Below are 17,180 nucleotides of genomic sequence, written 5' to 3' on the forward strand. Positions count from 1 at the left end.
TTATCTGTCATCTTAAATCAGCTGATCAGGATATGATATCAACCATATATAATTTATATCATATTCAAGTACTATAATTATAAAATATAATGTAATAATTTATATCGTAGATAAAAAATGGTTATGATTCATGGAATTATAACTACTTTTTTAGATAAAACATATCCTATTCTCAATACTCTATCTTTATTCAGCACGTTATGGCTACGCGTCAAATAAAGAGATCGAATGTTCTACTGCCAAATCTGTTGTTATTGCACTCTAATAGCGCAGGTAAACGTCAGAGTGACATAGACAGCAAATCGAGATGAAAAGGGGGTGGAGTCTCTCGTCCTCCAAAATCTAACCAATAATTATTAAGAGGGTTATCGTGGGTGAAGAGGTCACCTTGAGACTTGAAATTTGAAGTTATTTTGAACTTGCAGTAGATTTTTGTGTACCTTTTGAAGCGATTGGGGTTTTAAAATTAAGTAAGTAGCGATAACAACACACTAGCTTTTTACTTCAATTAATTTATTTATATTAATATATTTTAAATACATCTGATTTATTTTATATTTTAAAATAATTTCCATAAATCGTTTGATAATAAAATAGTAATTTATAAGAATTGCATTTAATTGCAAATTTGCAGTAAACATGACAGAAAAGGCAGGAGCAAAATTTATCGAGCGTGGGGCTCATAAGGGCAAGGGTATTGCTGTTTTTACCAGTGGCGGTGACTCTCAGGTAAGTTTATTGTTTAGATTCTTATATATTTATACTTTGTACCCTATTACCATAAAAGGTGCATGTAATAAATAAAATCGATAAATAATTAACAGCAAAGAGGCAAATTTAGTAGGTTTCATTCATCCTCTTGTTTTCTATATTATTAATATATGTAAATATATATTTGAAATATTATTCAGATATTATTAAAAATATTTTATTATTTCTTATAGTAAAGGCCTTAATATAATGGTTGTCATATAGTTGCAAAACATTATTTCATATTAAATAAAAAATAGTACAAAGGTTATTTATAATATAATTTTGTACACTATATGCCTATTGTGAAATTGTTCTAAATATATCTGAATTCTTTTAAATCAGGAGCCAATACTTTTCAATACTGTTCAATCTGAATTGTTTATTTAATGTTTTTGTTTTAGGGTATGAACGCAGCTGTAAGAGCTGTAGTTCGTATGGGAATTTATTTAGGATGTAAAGTATATTTTATCCGAGAAGGTTACCAAGGTAAGCTATGGGATAAGTTAAGATGTAGCATAGAATCCATTCATGCAAAATATTGCTCCATATGCAATCTTACATGTAGATAGAATAATCAAGGAAATTAGGTCTTAGAAAAAATACAATCGGCAAAAATATATAAGAAATGTGATGTAATAAATATATATGTTGTGTTATAAATATACGAAAAGTCTGGTTTTAATATTAAAGGTTAATTATATCAGTAAAAAAAAATTTTACTAATTTCTATCTATCTTATATTCTGCTCTATCTATATATTGTTCATTGTTCAGTCATTGCATAATAATTCTAATTATTAGTATTATAAAATGTAGCCAGACTCTGTGCAATTTATAATTGATTTGTAAGAATTATTGTTCATTTTAAGGTATGGTTGATGGTGGAGAAAATATTATCGAAGCCAACTGGTCCTCAGTAAGCTGTATTATACACAAGGGTGGAACCATTATTGGTTCAGCTAGATGCCAAGATTTCAGGTAAGAAAAAAATTATTAAATTATTTAAATTAATTAAATCTAAAAATTAATTATATAATTCTCTTATTTAAAATATGATTATATTTATTATTAATTATATAAGATATGATCCATTTTTATTTAAATTTACTTAAAAATTTGTAAATTTATCGTAATATCAACTGTGAAAAAATAGCGCGATGTTATGGGATTTAATTTACCTTGGGAAAAATGCAGTCGAAATAGAATTTAATAAATATTTCCGTTAGTCATACCAAAAATTGTTTACGCTGCGTATAGTTTTCCTTTGTATTCACGTACGTGTTCTAGATAACGTTAAAATTATGATAATTAAATATAGGCGTTTTTTCATGTCATTAGTAATTGTTCTTGTTGACCCTCTTAACTTCTGACACCTGATCTAATGTATCGAAAATTGTTCATGAGGTTATTACCTGTATTGGATGAAATTGATATTAATATAAGCTTAATTGTTTAATGTACATGTGAAGTTCTAGCTTGCATTCTGCCATAATCCTCTTTTCTGTCATTTTTCAGAACTTTCTTGATATTTGTACAAATATAATGACAGATTATTGACAGAGTGATATTGATTTTGAGTCTGATTAATTATTTTTCTTATCTATGCATTTCAAAATCATTTATTATTCAAGCCATGTGTTGATAAAATGATGTCAGTCTTGATGTTGTTAATTTATTATCCATCACTATCAATCAGGCCAAGGCTCAAGTGCACTGGATTCGCGAGAACATTGGAATTGTACACTTCTTGTAATATGTGGATGATTTCTGTACAAGAGAATTATTTTGTATCTGTTACTTACTATTTTGCAGTAATCTTTATTCAGGTTTTAGCTAACCATTGTATTTTGTACATCAATTCTTTTAGTATATATTTTCCTTTTATCCTTTTTTCAAGATCTTTTTTAAGATATTCAGATGTTTTTGCGATGTTGCTGCGTTTAGCCTTGACTTTTAATTTATTTTAGCTTTTAAATATTACAACATTCTAATGCAATGAAAATAATGAAACAAAAATGTTATAGAATATCATTTATTTTAACTACTTTGCTACTTTGGATAGACTATATTTTAAAATTGTTGAAATCTAACTCGACAGCTGGAACTTCATCAAGTGTTTGATAAACCTTGATATGAATGAATAAAAGAAACAGTCTAAATTAGTATTTTTTCAGAGAACGACAGGGTCGTCTAAAAGCCGCTAAGAATCTGGTTGAAAGGGGCATTACAAACTTAGTGGTTATTGGTGGTGATGGTTCACTGACTGGTGCTGACCTGTTTCGACAGGAATGGTCTTCTCTGTTGGACGAACTCTTGCAAACCCAACAAATCACCAAAGAACAACGGGAAAAATACAAGTCTCTCCAAATTGCTGGATTGGTCGGGTCAATTGACAATGATTTCTGTGGTACTGATATGACCATTGGTACTGACAGCGCCCTACACAGGTAGATTATCAATTTTAAATATCCGGATATTAACTGTGAAATTTTCGCTTTCATTACAGGATTATCGAAGCTATTGATGCCATTGTTTCAACCGCTTATTCTCACCAGCGCACATTTATTATGGAGGTGATGGGCCGGCATTGTGGGTAAGACGGCGCTATCGTAATTTATATGTCGTAAATGTCCACAGTACTATTTTTAAAATGATTTTTTGATCGCATAAACACTAATTTCTATGTAGGTATCTCGCAATCGTAGCTGCTTTAACTTGCGAAGCGGACTACGTCTTCGTGCCGGAAGCTCCTCCGTCTGAAGATTGGCAAAACAAATTATGCGCTAAATTAGAACAGGTTAATAGGCTTCAAAGACAAGTGCACGATTGTCATATGGGTTTTCGTTTTGTCCCGATTTGTTTCGAAATATTAAGAAAAATATTAGATATTAGCCATTACATTTCTAATATTTTTCATGGTATTACCTAAAGTATACTCGATTAATAGGTACTCATCCAAACTAACACATAAAAGAACAGTCTGAATGACATGGGGAGCATGACGACAAACGACGATTTAATATGCATTACATGATAATATTCATCATATTCTTATCAAGTTACATTGGAAAACATCACCACAATATCAGTTAATTAATTTATCGAGTCCTAGCTATGAAAATTACGATAATTTTTCTATTACTGTGTGCGATTAACGATTGTCTTAAAATATCTAATAACTATTCAACCAATTCCAGTTATCTGGCGCTCGTAGCCGCCCTAACTAGTGAGGCCGATTACGTTTTCATTCCTGAAGATCCTGCTGAGACTGATTGGCCTCAGAAGCTTTGCAAAAAGCTAATGCAGGTATTTTATGAACATATTCTAAATTATTTTAGTCATATTGTATATATCGGTACTGTTAGATAAGTACACTTTTAGTAATGAACATATCTCCAAGAACAAACATAGGTGGATATTTGATTCTCGCTTTATAAATAGGTTGATATTTGCTGACAATTCGAGATAAAGTTATTAAGAGTAGCCGCTAACCTTGCAGCTGTATCATAATCATTAGGATTTATCATTTCATTCAGAATATTCTTATCAGGATTTTATAACTAACTAATTTCATAGTACATTATTTTTTCAATTATACCAACTTCTTCATTGTTATCTTGAATTATTTCTATATTAATTTAATGTATAATTGAATTAAAATAATGCGAGGTTTTGTGCAACACGTGATTATAGTTGTACAACTTTGATTCCGTCGTTTTCCTAAAAATATGTTCCAACTTATATATTACGCGATTCATGCTGATAAGTTTTTGCTTCAAGAGCGACGATTTATATACAACGGCAACAAAAATAAAAAAAAAAGTTGCAGGCCCAAAATAAGTCAAACCATCATGTTTTGACTGACCAGTACTTATGCTCTTATGAAGATGCAAAGAACTAGATTAATTTCGTGGATAACTCAAAAGAGAACCACTTTTTAATTGTTAAAAGAAAAGACACTTCCCAGAAATAGCACGATAATTTGGATCATAAATGGATAAACAGTTCTGGGAATGAAAAAGCGGTGGAAACAAGGTTGTTGGCCTATTAATCTTAACAAAACTATGAAAAAATGTGTTTTTATTTTGTTTTAATTGCATGTAGAGTGAATCCGTTGTTTTTTTAGTAATTTTATTATTGGGTTTAATAAGATTTTTCGTTTGATATCAACATGATTATTTACTAATACCCATTATAATACGCTAAAAATAGAATATACATTTCCAAATCGACGTCGGGTTTATTTTTAAAAAGGATCATATATTTTAGGAGCGTAACGTAGGGCAAAGGTTGAATATCATAATCGTGGCCGAAGGAGCTATCGACAGAAACGGACAACCCATTACAGCTGAGCAGATAAAAAAGGTTGTTGTAGATAATCTCCATCAAGACACGAGGATCACCGTATTGGGTCATGTACAAAGAGGTGGAAACCCTTCAGCTTTCGACAGAATTTTGGTAATATTGGATGATCGTTACTTGAAAAGTATTTTTATGACCGTGATGTTATCAGGGGTCCCGTATGGGTGCTGAAGCCGTGATGGCTTTAATGGAAGCAAACGAGGACAGCGAGCCTTGCGTGATATCCCTGGACGGAAACCAGGCTGTCCGTCTGCCGCTTATGGAGTGCGTCAAACAAACCAAAGCCGTCGCTCAGGTATAAAGAATGCGCTCTTATGAATTGACGAAATCCAACCTTGTGCGTTTTATTTCAGGCTATGGCGGATAAAGAGTGGGAGAAGGCTGTCCAGTTGCGAGGAAAATCATTTATGAGGAATTTGGAAACGTACAAACTTTTGACCCGATTGAAGCCCCCAAAGAGCGCATTCGATGAGCAAGGCCATGGAAAGGTAAATTATTGTCATACTTTCTTTCAATGTTTTAAAACACCTTTGAGAATATGAAAAATAAAAGCTGGTTACCTAAAAACAATAAATATATTAACTGAGAATTCATTTTGAGGGTTGATTACATTAATTCAATGTATATTTAGCAACATCATGTGGTATCAGAACAAGTTATGGTAGAGATGTAATGTATGGCGAATAAGGCAGGTGGGGTAGATCTTATTTATACATTTCCATAGAGGTTTTACAACATATGATTGAGTGTTGTCATATTGCGATATACCATTGTTGTGTTTCTCCCCAGTTATATTTCAAAGTTGAGTACAAATGTATCAATTGCAATCTTCCATCAACACTTTGTTCTGATTGTACTTCCAATTTTCCACCTACAAAACTCTTCAGCTGATTAAGAATTTCTTTTTTAACTCTTAAGAAATAAGTTGAATCTTAGTAATGAAGTTTGACATGAATGTTTACTATGTTTCTATCTTCATTTTTTACTGTTGTTGATAAATCTGTCAATATTTTAAGAAAGGAAGTATATGCAATAGGCAATACGTATTTTTCTTTAAATCATTATGAATTGCAATAATATATAAAAGAAAAATTAAAAGAGAGAAAAAAAGTGTAATGATGCTTTCCAATAACATTTGATTTTTATCAAGTTTTAATAATTCTTTATTTACCTATTTTTGATGTATATTAATACTATACAATATTTTTTCCCACTATGACAGCACTGTTTAACAGACATTTGTCAAACGCGGTAGTAGTGTCAATGTCAAAAACAGCACGCACTTCAAAGATGAAACAATAGATCGCCAAATCTATTTTGCAACCATTCTGCACCTCTCAAAATGAATTCCTAGACGTAATAAATAATATGTTATTGATAAATTTAACCAAACTAACAAGGTTAATAATTTTTTTAGAAGTTTAACTATACTAATAAAGATAATAATTATTGTTGATAAATTTAACATGTACCAATAGGTAATAAAGTTATAATTTTTAATAAACATTTCCAAGTAATATTAATGGGTAATTACTATTTTTAACGAGGATATTATCTGGATGGCATATATGTAAACATCTATTTATAAAATGCAGTTTTATTTATATCGTATAGAGTTTTAGCGTTTTATAACTTCTAACACCAATCCAATTTTACTTTTGTTTTTAATATATTTCATTTTCGTTTCGTCGTTATTTAAATACATAATTTGAATTAAAATCGATTTATTTGGTACTGCTACATTGCAATACTAAAAATGAGGCATTGAATTAATATGAGCTTTATTAACATTTTATTGCTTCATTACTATTAAGGGGAACAAATTGGAAAAGGTAGATTATTAACGTAAACACTTTTCCCATTTCCATTTAGTAGTTTTAAGATTTAGTTGAATGTTTCAAGGAATCTACGACGCAATAGTAATGGCGTTTAAGCTTTTTTATAAATGCTCTTTTATTATTAGTTTGCTGATTTATTTTTGTTTTAACACTATGAAAAATGCAAACTTTGTATCCAAAATAGGGTCTGTAATTTAAAGTTACTGTATATATTGTAATTGGTATTGTAATTTTGGATGCTTTTTGCTTTGTCACGTGTAATCTGTAATGTGGTATTATATCAATTTATTCGTATATAATATTGTGATTTTTGTTGTGATGAATGATTTTTATATATAGTTTTATTTTATTGATATAATATTGATTTATTGCCATTCGGTATTTGCTATTAAATTTTAAACGAAATTTTTTATTACATATATCCTGTTTTTTTATGAATTAAAGATCTTTATTAGTTATTTCGTTGAAAATTTAATACTTCTTTAATTAAATTTGATCTACGTATGTAAAATATGTTGAAAATACTAACAATTTCTTGTATTTTTGGTTGTTATATAGAGAGATACCCTGTGGGGTTCGGTGAGTACATTTTGTAACTGCTACTATAGAAGAAATTTTTTCATAGCTTTTCTCGCTTTTCTTTCTCTATTTTAGACAGTATAGATTTTAGAGAGCACATTAAATGTATAGTAAGTAGATTACTATAAATGCAATCAGATATTTTTAAAATTTTTTCCAAAACATACACAATCTATGTTCACACGAGTTTGCTAATAGTAGTTACAATAATATGTACATACTTTTTATGATTTATTTTTTTGTTTCGCCGGGTAAGTATTTAGTATATTAAATGTGCGAAAAACTAATCCACGTTTTTACTGTTCAAAAATAATATATCCCAGTAAAAAGACGACTATAATAAAATTTACAACTTGAATTAATCATATCATCTTTTGACTGCTGACATGTTCTATTGTCAATAGTTGTTTCACTATAACTTTTAAATCGAATGGCATACTGTCAAGAGATGTTGGCATGTGTCATTTGGCGCTTAGTAGGTGGCGTCATCTATGCGTCAACTGATGTGTTATGTATTTGTCATATTTTTAACAAATGTTAGGCAACACCTTACCTTAAAAAGAAAGCAATTAAATGAAGATTATCGGAGAATTATCCTCATATTTGCTCCTCATTATAATTTTTATTTTTTTCTCAGAAGGGTTTATTTAAAATGGTATAAGAGGTTGATATATTATCAAAATATGCAGCATGTTTTGTTCTACCATTTACAATTCATAGATACTCTTCTAGAATTAAGCTTCTATTAATTTTTTAAGGTTTTTACCAACCTATATTGAAATTTACAGACTGTCCTTTTTCTTTAACTGAGGTAAAACGAGAGAGAAAACCCCGTTAAAAACGCAGAGAAAAAGGAATTTTTACAAACTGTATCTAGCAGTATATTCGACGTCATCTATTACGTGCATTCGCCCTTTTATTGGAAGGACTATATTATCTGTTTTTTTTATATAGAATGATTATTTTGTGATTTCGATTTTCCTATTAGGATTTTTTGAGGACAAGGAGTCAATTCATTAACAGGTTATCATGTATATAAAAGCACCATTTCTAAAATATGATTAATTAAGAGAAATTTGCCTCAATAAAATACAGTTTAAAAAACGTGAATTGTTTTTGGCGCTCCTAATATCGTGAATATTTCAATTTTGGTTGTTTAGCATTATTCTATAGCTTAATCTATATGTCGATCATTACTATACGAACATATAATGTATGTATCTTATTTTGTCACTGTCACGCATGCCTTTTTTTATTACTTCAGTACATACATTAGCTATTTGTGACACCGCTTTGAAATTACAGTGCATTTTGTTTTAGCATTTATGGAATATTATCATGGGTTTAGTCGTATGTTTAATCCTTATACGAAGCATTTAAACCTACATTAGATAGCGTTTGAAACGGGATAAAAAAGTATTACTAGCTTCGTTTCTTAAATATATGACTAAATACCTGAAATATTTTTATATTCAATTTTTTGCATTATTATTTACGAATTTAATTTTCATGTAGGAGGGGTATACCATGGCAGTGATGCATATTGGTGCACCAGCTTGTGGTATGAACGCCGCTGTTCGATCTTTCGTGCGAAACTGCATATACAGAGGAGACACTGTTCTTGGAATTCACGATGGTATTGAGGGTCTTATCGCTGGCAATATTAAACAAATGGGTAAGTACCGAAAACGTTAACATACGTTACTTGGCAAATAATTTTGGATTTGGTGCATGCGTACGTTGGTAATTTGCATATTCGTACTACCAGCTGAAAGAAGTCTCCAGTCAATACATCAAATACTTTTTACTAAACAATAATTTATTTATCTATATTCTTATATAAAAATGTGTTATCTTTTCCTTGTTTGTTCCACCCTTCCACCTTCAGAGAAGTAGCTATTAGATCATTAGGGTGTTGTTAATTGTTTTATGTTTTGTTTATTTGATCCAGATCAATTCTTATTAGCAAATTGTATCTTTTCGAAGTATTACTCTCCACTATTCTTGCATCCTGGCAAGATCCACTCTAATTTATTCTTTTATTCCAATTTCTCTTTCTAGTTACACCTCACCGATGGAATTGAAATTAAATCATTATTAAAATATATCGTAATTAAAATAAATGTCTAATTATTATCGGTTTCTACTGTTTCTGCTGCTATTCTTGATGGACAGAACTCATTAATGTATTGTAACGTTTTGAAATCTGCCTTTTCGTGGTGGTTTTCTGCCAAAATTTGCCTATGTTGATACCTATTTGATGCCGTTGAAAATGATTTGTTATAAATTTGGCATCCAATATTCCCACTATAAATAAAACTGATGCTGTTTGGATTTTATAACTTTTAAATATTTAACCTTTCATTCTTTTCTTCCATATTTTAAAACCAATGAGTAAAACAACCAATAATAACATAACAATTTAATTATCACTCCTATAGAATTATTATTGCAGCACAAAATCTAAATACTTTTTTTTAACGTACCGCCATTAAAAAAATAAGACATAGTTTATTATTTTCTATGGTTTATCCCATGCAATATAGTACGCTTGCCCCAAATACGAAATTATTTGCCAAGTAATATATGCTGAATAGTTTAGTAGTCCTACGAAAGGCACTGATGGATATTCTTGCATTGAAAAGGTTGGTCTGACGTAACTGGCTGGGTTGGTCATGGCGGTGCTTATCTGGGTACCAAACGTACCCTCCCGGGAAACCGCATGGGTCTGATCGCGTCACGCTTAGAGGAATTTGGGGTTCAAGCTTTGTTGATTATCGGAGGTTTCGAGGTACACTGAAGAATAATCAGCTTCTTTCTAACCGAGCCAATAAAATTTGATTCTTTCGTAGGCTTTCCAAGCTGCCCTACAATTCACCGAACACAGAGACGAGCACCACGCCTTCCGTATCCCCATGATGGTCATCCCCAGCACCATCTCAAACAACGTTCCCGGAACTGAATTTTCGCTGGGTTGCGATACCGCTCTGAACGAAATCACCGAAATTTGCGACAGGATCAGGCAGTCCGCTCAAGGAACGAAGAGGAGAGTGTTCGTCATTGAAACTATGGGTGGATATTGTGGGTGAGTTTATTATTGACTGTGTAAAAAACTAGTCATTGCTTTAAAATGTTTAAAACAACTTTCATTCAATAAACATTGTTACAATGTTCAATTACCAATGTTCCACAAGTAGTGAACCTCCGCAATAATAAGCACTTTGGTCCTTCGGAATGAAAAACATATTAATCTCGGTTTTGGTTTTCACAAATTAAATTAATTTTAATCATATGGCGAATGCGATATAACTATGTTTTAATAAGACTTTAAAAAAACGTGTTATTGGAGGAGCAAAACACCAGATTACACCAGCTAAATGCATTTCTTATTTTACATATTTCAGTTACTCAGTTTCATCAGATTTGTAAACTTGCGTAGCACACCTCACATAACGTTGATGCTTCCATGTTTGTTTCTTCTATGGTATAAGAAATTTCATAATAAAGTATGCTTTAAATTCTACCGAGATAGATATAATCAAGTTCAACCAAACCTAAGAAGTGATTCGTAATAAATTGATAGAAAAATTTAAATTAAAAAACGTGATTTGTGTGACTTTCACTCGCTTATTATTAACATTTTAAACCACTACGTATAATTTTTCCAATAAAACAGCCAATCTATGTCATTAAAATTTATAATGCAACGTTGCCGCACCTAATTTAAGTTTTCGCTTATTTTGACACTGATAACAAAATACTAATGTAAATAAAATAATGAAATAGCGTTATAAAACATTATTTATTTTAACATTATAGTAAAGGACTTAAAACTACGGCTAATTAAACAACCACAGTAGTTTATAGGTTAAAGTTGTTTTATTATAACATTTACATATGAGAACGGTGTCGACCAGTACCACACAAGTCGAATTATATAGACCGATTTGGTTACATGTTTTTGGACGCGTCAGACTTCATTCTGTCTCTTTTTAACTAGAGTAATGCTAGTTATTAAAGTGAGAAAGAAAAATGCTTCGACTTTAAAAGGGATTTTACGTTTTTTTAAACTGACTTTAGCAATACACTCGATGGTGTTGATGAGATGCATTGGCTGTTTTGTCGGAAGAACTATATATTGTTTGTTATCTTAATTGTTAATGTTCTTCAGATACTTAGCTACCCTCTCAGGTTTGGCTGGTGGTGCAGACGCCGCCTATATCTACGAGGAGAAGTTTACCATCAAAGATTTACAACAGGACGTGTATCATATGGCAACGAAAATGTCTGAGGGAGTCCAGCGAGGTTTGATTTTAAGAAACGAGAAAGCCTCTGACAATTATAACACTGAATTCATCTATCGTTTGTATTCGGAGGAAGGTAAAGGACTATTTAGCGCCAGAATGAACGTGTTAGGTAAGTCTTGTACGATGTAGGAGGGTAGGTTGTTCAATAAGTTTAATGTTTGATCAGAGATGGCGCCATTAGGCTCGTTGTTATTGTGGGTATCTGCTGTGGACACACTTTACTCATTTGTTCTCTTATTTAACTTAAGTGAGAATCAGGAACACTCAGTATTAGTTATTACTTACAAGAATTTTATGGTTGATATAAGGATAAATTAATTTATGGCCAAGTTTAAGCAGGATGAAAAAAATAGTTTCTTAGGTCTTTGGATTTACAAGAAAAAAATTCACCAAGCTGAAAAAAAAACGAAGAAATATGTATATAGATACCAATGTACGACGTATTTTCATAAATTAGATCTGTTGATAGAATCTGTTTGAGGTCATGAAATCGTATTTTCTTTATCAAGCGACTAAGCTTATTGAACGACCTAGCATTGAATATTATTTACATGTATCGCCTATATTAATGATTATCATGAACAGGGCATATGCAGCAGGGAGGCTCTCCCACACCATTTGACCGTAATCTAGGTACTAAGATGGCGGCCAAAGCCGTTGACTGGATGGTGTGCCAACTTAAAAACAACACAGATCACGACGGAAAAATTAGTTGTACGGATCCCAACACCGCTTGCCTGCTGGGCATCGTCAAGCGTCAATACAAGTGTTCTAGTTTGCAATCGTTGAAAGATCAAACCAACTTCGAGTAAGTACCGCTTTTTCTATATGAATAAAAATTTCCAATACTCTTTTATATATATTTGAAATTCCATTAGTCATTCGATAGTTTGATTGGTTATTGTGGCGTCAGTTTATTGATGAACACATTATTGGTAGTTGGCAGATTTATTAATTAATCTTGAGATAGTCACATGGCTTCTTGTTTTGTTTTTGCTTTTTTAGCTTCGCCACTCTTGTGTTAGAATCGTGTCACACCATTTCGCTTATTCACTTGTATATATATTTATATCAATTTTTTTAATTTGCACCAATTATTATTTTGCATTTTTCAAATACTATTGGATATCAACAATCATTCTAATAACAATCAACAATTTTCTAGTAATTCAGGGAATATGAACGCAACAAAAACATACGTTATTATAATTAGTGTCTCTTGCAAGACCATGAGAACAGTTAAGATCAGGAATTAATTCTTATCAGTTATATATGTCGAACCAATATAAATGTTATGGAGCTCAAAGTTAATAAGAACCAGAATATTATAACATGATCTATTCAAAGTAGCAGTGAACTTATGTCATCTCAATTTATGATACCAAAACGGTGTAATGTTGCTGCATTTAATGTTGACATAGAGGCGTAAGCTGTTTCTGACTGACTGTTTCTTTGGCCTCGGCATTTTCAACCAGAGTAATCACAAATATTAAGCAGCGATTTGAAATTTATCGAAACAAGCAAAGCGCCAAAACAACGTTTGCCGGTTTATAACCTCTTATTTGAAGAATAGAAGAATTTTTGGAGTTTTGAAGAATTTTGAGAACCGAAGGATTTTTCAGACTGATTTGGTTACGTGTTCGAATGTATCAGACAGCATTGCATCTCTTTTTAATTAGAGTAAAATGAGAAGGAAAATATTGTCTGGTATTAAAACGAATTTACAAATTGCAATAGGCAATACGTTATACATCTTGATGACGTGAGCTCACTGCTACTTTGGATAAACTATATATAAAACCTGGCTCAAATGCTCGTGGAACTTGCAGTTCAATTACGGTTTTTTAGTTTTCGACAGATAAAAAAAATTGCGGATGATTGGCGCTATTGACCTAGCAATCCAGTGGAATAGATATTTATATTTGGGGGAATGAACAAGAAATGACGTGCCATGGGCTGGTAAAACAGAAACTATCTTCTTTCTTTACAGTGGATCATGCGTATTAAAGGTTTTGGACATCAACTAAGCTGACCAGGCAGGTGTCTTTTCATTATCACTTACTTAGATCACTGCAGAATGGCTTAGTTGATATTTTGAATTGCTATATCATTCAAAAATGGGTAGATCAATGAATAGTCTCAAAGCCAGTATAATTTTATCAACACGGTATATCAACGGGACCAAAAAATGGGGAAAATATTTTGATTGAACCAAACTTTTACCAATTCTTCTCAGCGCAAAACTGATAACAATTAATTCCTGGTTTTAATAAAATAGTTGCTCAACATTTTTTTTTACTGACTTATTGAACCAAAATAATAAAACCTAGAATAGTTCTATTGGAATAATCTCAATAAGCATGGCCGAACAAGAAAGCGAAAGTACGAAATCATAGGATGTGTCTGAAAAATGATTGTTCTTACAGACAACGCATACCGAAAGAACAATGGTGGTTAAAATTGAGACCACTGCTACGTATCTTGGCCAAGCATGATTCAACTTACGAAGAAGAGGGAATGTATATGTCTATTGAGGACCGACTCGTCGATGTAACTATATAATCGAATGAAGCAACCTTTTTACATGTGCCCATAATACCACCGCTTCGATAATAAGAAACAAATATATCTGTAAGGTGATATTAAATTCATTTTTGATTAGCGTTAGGTCACGTACAGAATTAGTGTAAATTCTGCTACACTTAATATAGAAACTTAATCCTTAATATCTACTTAAAATGTTGCTACATATTAATTTAATGTTGCCTTAAGGAAATATTAAGCGAAACAATTTTAAAGTCTCTTGACTAATAGGTAATTTTAGGAACAAAACACATTTTAGACAATGAGAGATTAAGGGTAAATAGTTGTGATTATATAAATTATTTTTATCTATTATCTATTTTAACGTCTTCTTTTTACTAAAAAATATTATATATTTTAGTTACCGAAATATGTATTGATCTGATTTTTCTTTAAGCATCTATTTATTTGTATTGTCCAGTCTTTTGTGACTTATTAATTTATTGGATTATTTACAAGTGTATTGATCGAACTAGGAAGTACAAAGAAGGCATTGTCGAATGTAATTATTGAAAATACATTGTGAACTAGAAAAACTGACGAATATTGTGTTTTTTTTGTTTTCATCCCACACACATCAACATCGTACATCGGGAACCCGCATGCTTGATTCATAGCTTTTACTCTAACAGCTTTTGCCGATTGTTTTTTTGTTAATATCTTTTTGGGGTAAGTATTTTTTTAGATATATTTTTTTCGTTTTATACGTTTTTTGTTGTGAATATTTCATTGTTTTGTCCAAGCATTTGTGTACACTAATGAACTGAAGAATGTACAGTTTGTCATTTATTTTATAACTAATTAATGAATGGATAACTATATATGTTATATACAAGATGTCTCAAAAGAAAGTTTATATTTCTCTGGTTTACTGGAGATTTTCTTTTGAGACGCATTGTATTAAATATGATACTGCAGTTCCAGATAGGAATAGTACCCTTAAAATGCAGCATGATATTCAAATTAAATGTCTTTTTAAGTGGTTATGTGGGTTTTGAAGAATAAAAACATTTATTTCCCTAATTTTTAAAATAAACATTAAGGATTAGAATTAAAATAAAAATATAGTCTTAAATTGAACCAGTTCAATAATAACTGTTTCATGATATAAACTGAAAGTAAATTAATGATTTCAGTGTAGAATATATGTATAGAAGTACATACATAGCATTTGGTGCAATATTTTATAAAATTTAAATCAAATGCAATTAATTAATCTTGCTTCTTGAAACATGTCAAATAAGTCTTTGTAGTAGTGGTCAGTATAACTCATGATATGAAATAAAAAAATCATTGATTGCTTGATTAAAAAAAATCGAATATTTGGCAGAGTTGTGTTTTCCTCTTCTTTATTTTAAATAGTTTTACACTTGTGCTTCAAAACATTGTTACAGAAACAAATGATAGAGGACTAACACCTCTTTAGTTCAAAGACAGTGCTTTTGAAAAACAAATAGTTAAATCTTTTCTCGAATTTCATATACGATTTGTTATTAGAATATTTAATTTTTTTGTGAAGTGTTTAGAGAAATTACCACTTTATTGTTTTATTGTTTAAGTCCTCAGTGTTGCTTGTTTTGGATTACATTTAAAGTATTTCTTTGCTTTTTTAAATTCCCTCTTTTTTTCATTGTTTCGGTTTTCTTTCATTTCATGCTGAATTGCGGATATGTCTGTGAATGCAAGTCTTTATTATTTTTTTGTTTTGAAATATTTCAAGTTTTTCATATAACTGTCTATGTTTATCTTTTACAAAGGTGGCCTTGACATAATCATGATAAGGTTTATATAATTTTTGTCATAAAAACAAGTAGACCTTTATAGAAACCTATATAACCCCTTAAACAATATATTTAACTACAAACTGGGCAACTTGATTTTGTGTTATGAAATAAAAACAAAAATTTCGATTCAATTTAAACGAAGAGTTAAGTTGCTCAATTGTCCCGCATACCAACTAGACAAAATTCAAGTTTCTGTTGATGTTTTTAGGCATAGGATTCCGAAAGAGCAGTGGTGGTTGAAACTGCGACCGTTACTTCGTATTCTGTCGAAACACGATTCTACCTACGAGGAAGAAGGCATGTATATGTCCATTGAGGACCGTACCATACATGATTCGGTCATCTAAAAATATATTTAGAAAATCTAAACTCGTTTGACGCTCCTCGGGCAGGAGTTGTTAATAGCGTGATAACTTGAAATAATACATAGGGTCTTTTATTTATATTGACGCAATGGCAAATAATATATCATCAAGCAATCATGCTATAACTGAAAAATTTAGTAGACAGTATTTTAAGGCAAAAACTATGTTTTTAAGCTTCTAAAAACACTAAATAAGAAATATATTTCAATGTTATCTAGTCAAAATTATAAATTTAGTTATAGGATGCTGAAACTAATATATAAATGTTACGACTTAACAAAGATCATAGTTCGGAAAATATTAGAATACTTGTTTTATTTTCCTTCCCGTTAGTTGAACAGATTGTTCAATAAGTTTTGTCGTTTCATAATATTATGCATAAAAATTAGTTTTAAAGGATTTTTTAATTTGAAGCTTTAACGTGAAAATCGATGCATGTATTTTATTCAAAGTGTTGTTCATCGGTAGCTGCTACTTTTGCCCCCTCTTTTAGACAATTTTTGGTTTCCATCTCGAAAGAACGATGTATTTTTTGAATGTATCGACGAATGGACCCATGTTTTGGGTACCTTCATAAGAATGAGCGCCGCTCAGACAGATCGCTCAGACT

The 17,180-nt window shown here is 31.0% G+C and overlaps 1 protein-coding gene across 16 annotated transcripts; it reads left to right on the forward strand.

Moving 5' to 3' along the window:
* Positions 1-253: 253 nt before the first annotated feature.
* Positions 254-16,876, forward strand: Pfk (ATP-dependent 6-phosphofructokinase). 16 transcript variants are annotated; one of them, XM_076406750.1, is made up of 18 exons: positions 254-470; positions 635-729; positions 1,155-1,239; positions 1,622-1,730; positions 2,927-3,199; positions 3,259-3,345; positions 3,441-3,549; positions 5,022-5,210; positions 5,266-5,409; positions 5,468-5,602; positions 6,929-6,946; positions 7,511-7,531; positions 9,047-9,206; positions 10,177-10,322; positions 10,384-10,616; positions 11,703-11,947; positions 12,424-12,646; positions 16,414-16,876. In XM_076406750.1, exons 2-18 carry the CDS (start codon positions 640-642, stop codon positions 16,550-16,552), a joined length of 2,406 nt encoding a protein of 801 aa, XP_076262865.1. In that variant the 5' UTR covers positions 254-470; positions 635-639; the 3' UTR covers positions 16,553-16,876. The 16 variants fall into 16 exon arrangements, with proteins under 16 accessions (XP_076262865.1, XP_076262869.1, XP_076262870.1 ...); XM_076406754.1 differs by lacking the exon at positions 16,414-16,876 and adding an exon at positions 14,265-14,961; XM_076406751.1 differs by lacking the exon at positions 3,441-3,549 and adding an exon at positions 3,950-4,058 and having other exon boundaries at positions 277-470.
* The last annotated feature ends 304 nt before the right edge of the window (positions 16,877-17,180 follow it).

The sequence above is a fragment of the Rhynchophorus ferrugineus genome, unplaced genomic scaffold, assembly GCF_030347505.1.
Source record: "Rhynchophorus ferrugineus isolate W39M unplaced genomic scaffold, kcgeb_rfMv2 rfM6, whole genome shotgun sequence".
NCBI classification, from domain to species: Eukaryota; Metazoa; Arthropoda; class Insecta; order Coleoptera; family Curculionidae; genus Rhynchophorus; species Rhynchophorus ferrugineus.

What these genes read in the sequence shown, in the direction of transcription:
- Pfk (XM_076406750.1), top strand. Translation starts at nt 640, where the DNA reads ATGACAGAAAAGGCAGGAGCAAAATTTATCGAGCGTGGGGCTCATAAG. An exon ending in TGATTATCGGAGGTTTCGAG is followed by an intron (nt 10,323 to 10,383) that starts GTACACTGAAGA and finishes ATTCTTTCGTAG; the next exon opens with GCTTTCCAAGCTGCCCTACA. An exon ending in CGCCAGAATGAACGTGTTAG is followed by an intron (nt 11,948 to 12,423) that starts GTAAGTCTTGTA and finishes TATCATGAACAG; the next exon opens with GGCATATGCAGCAGGGAGGC.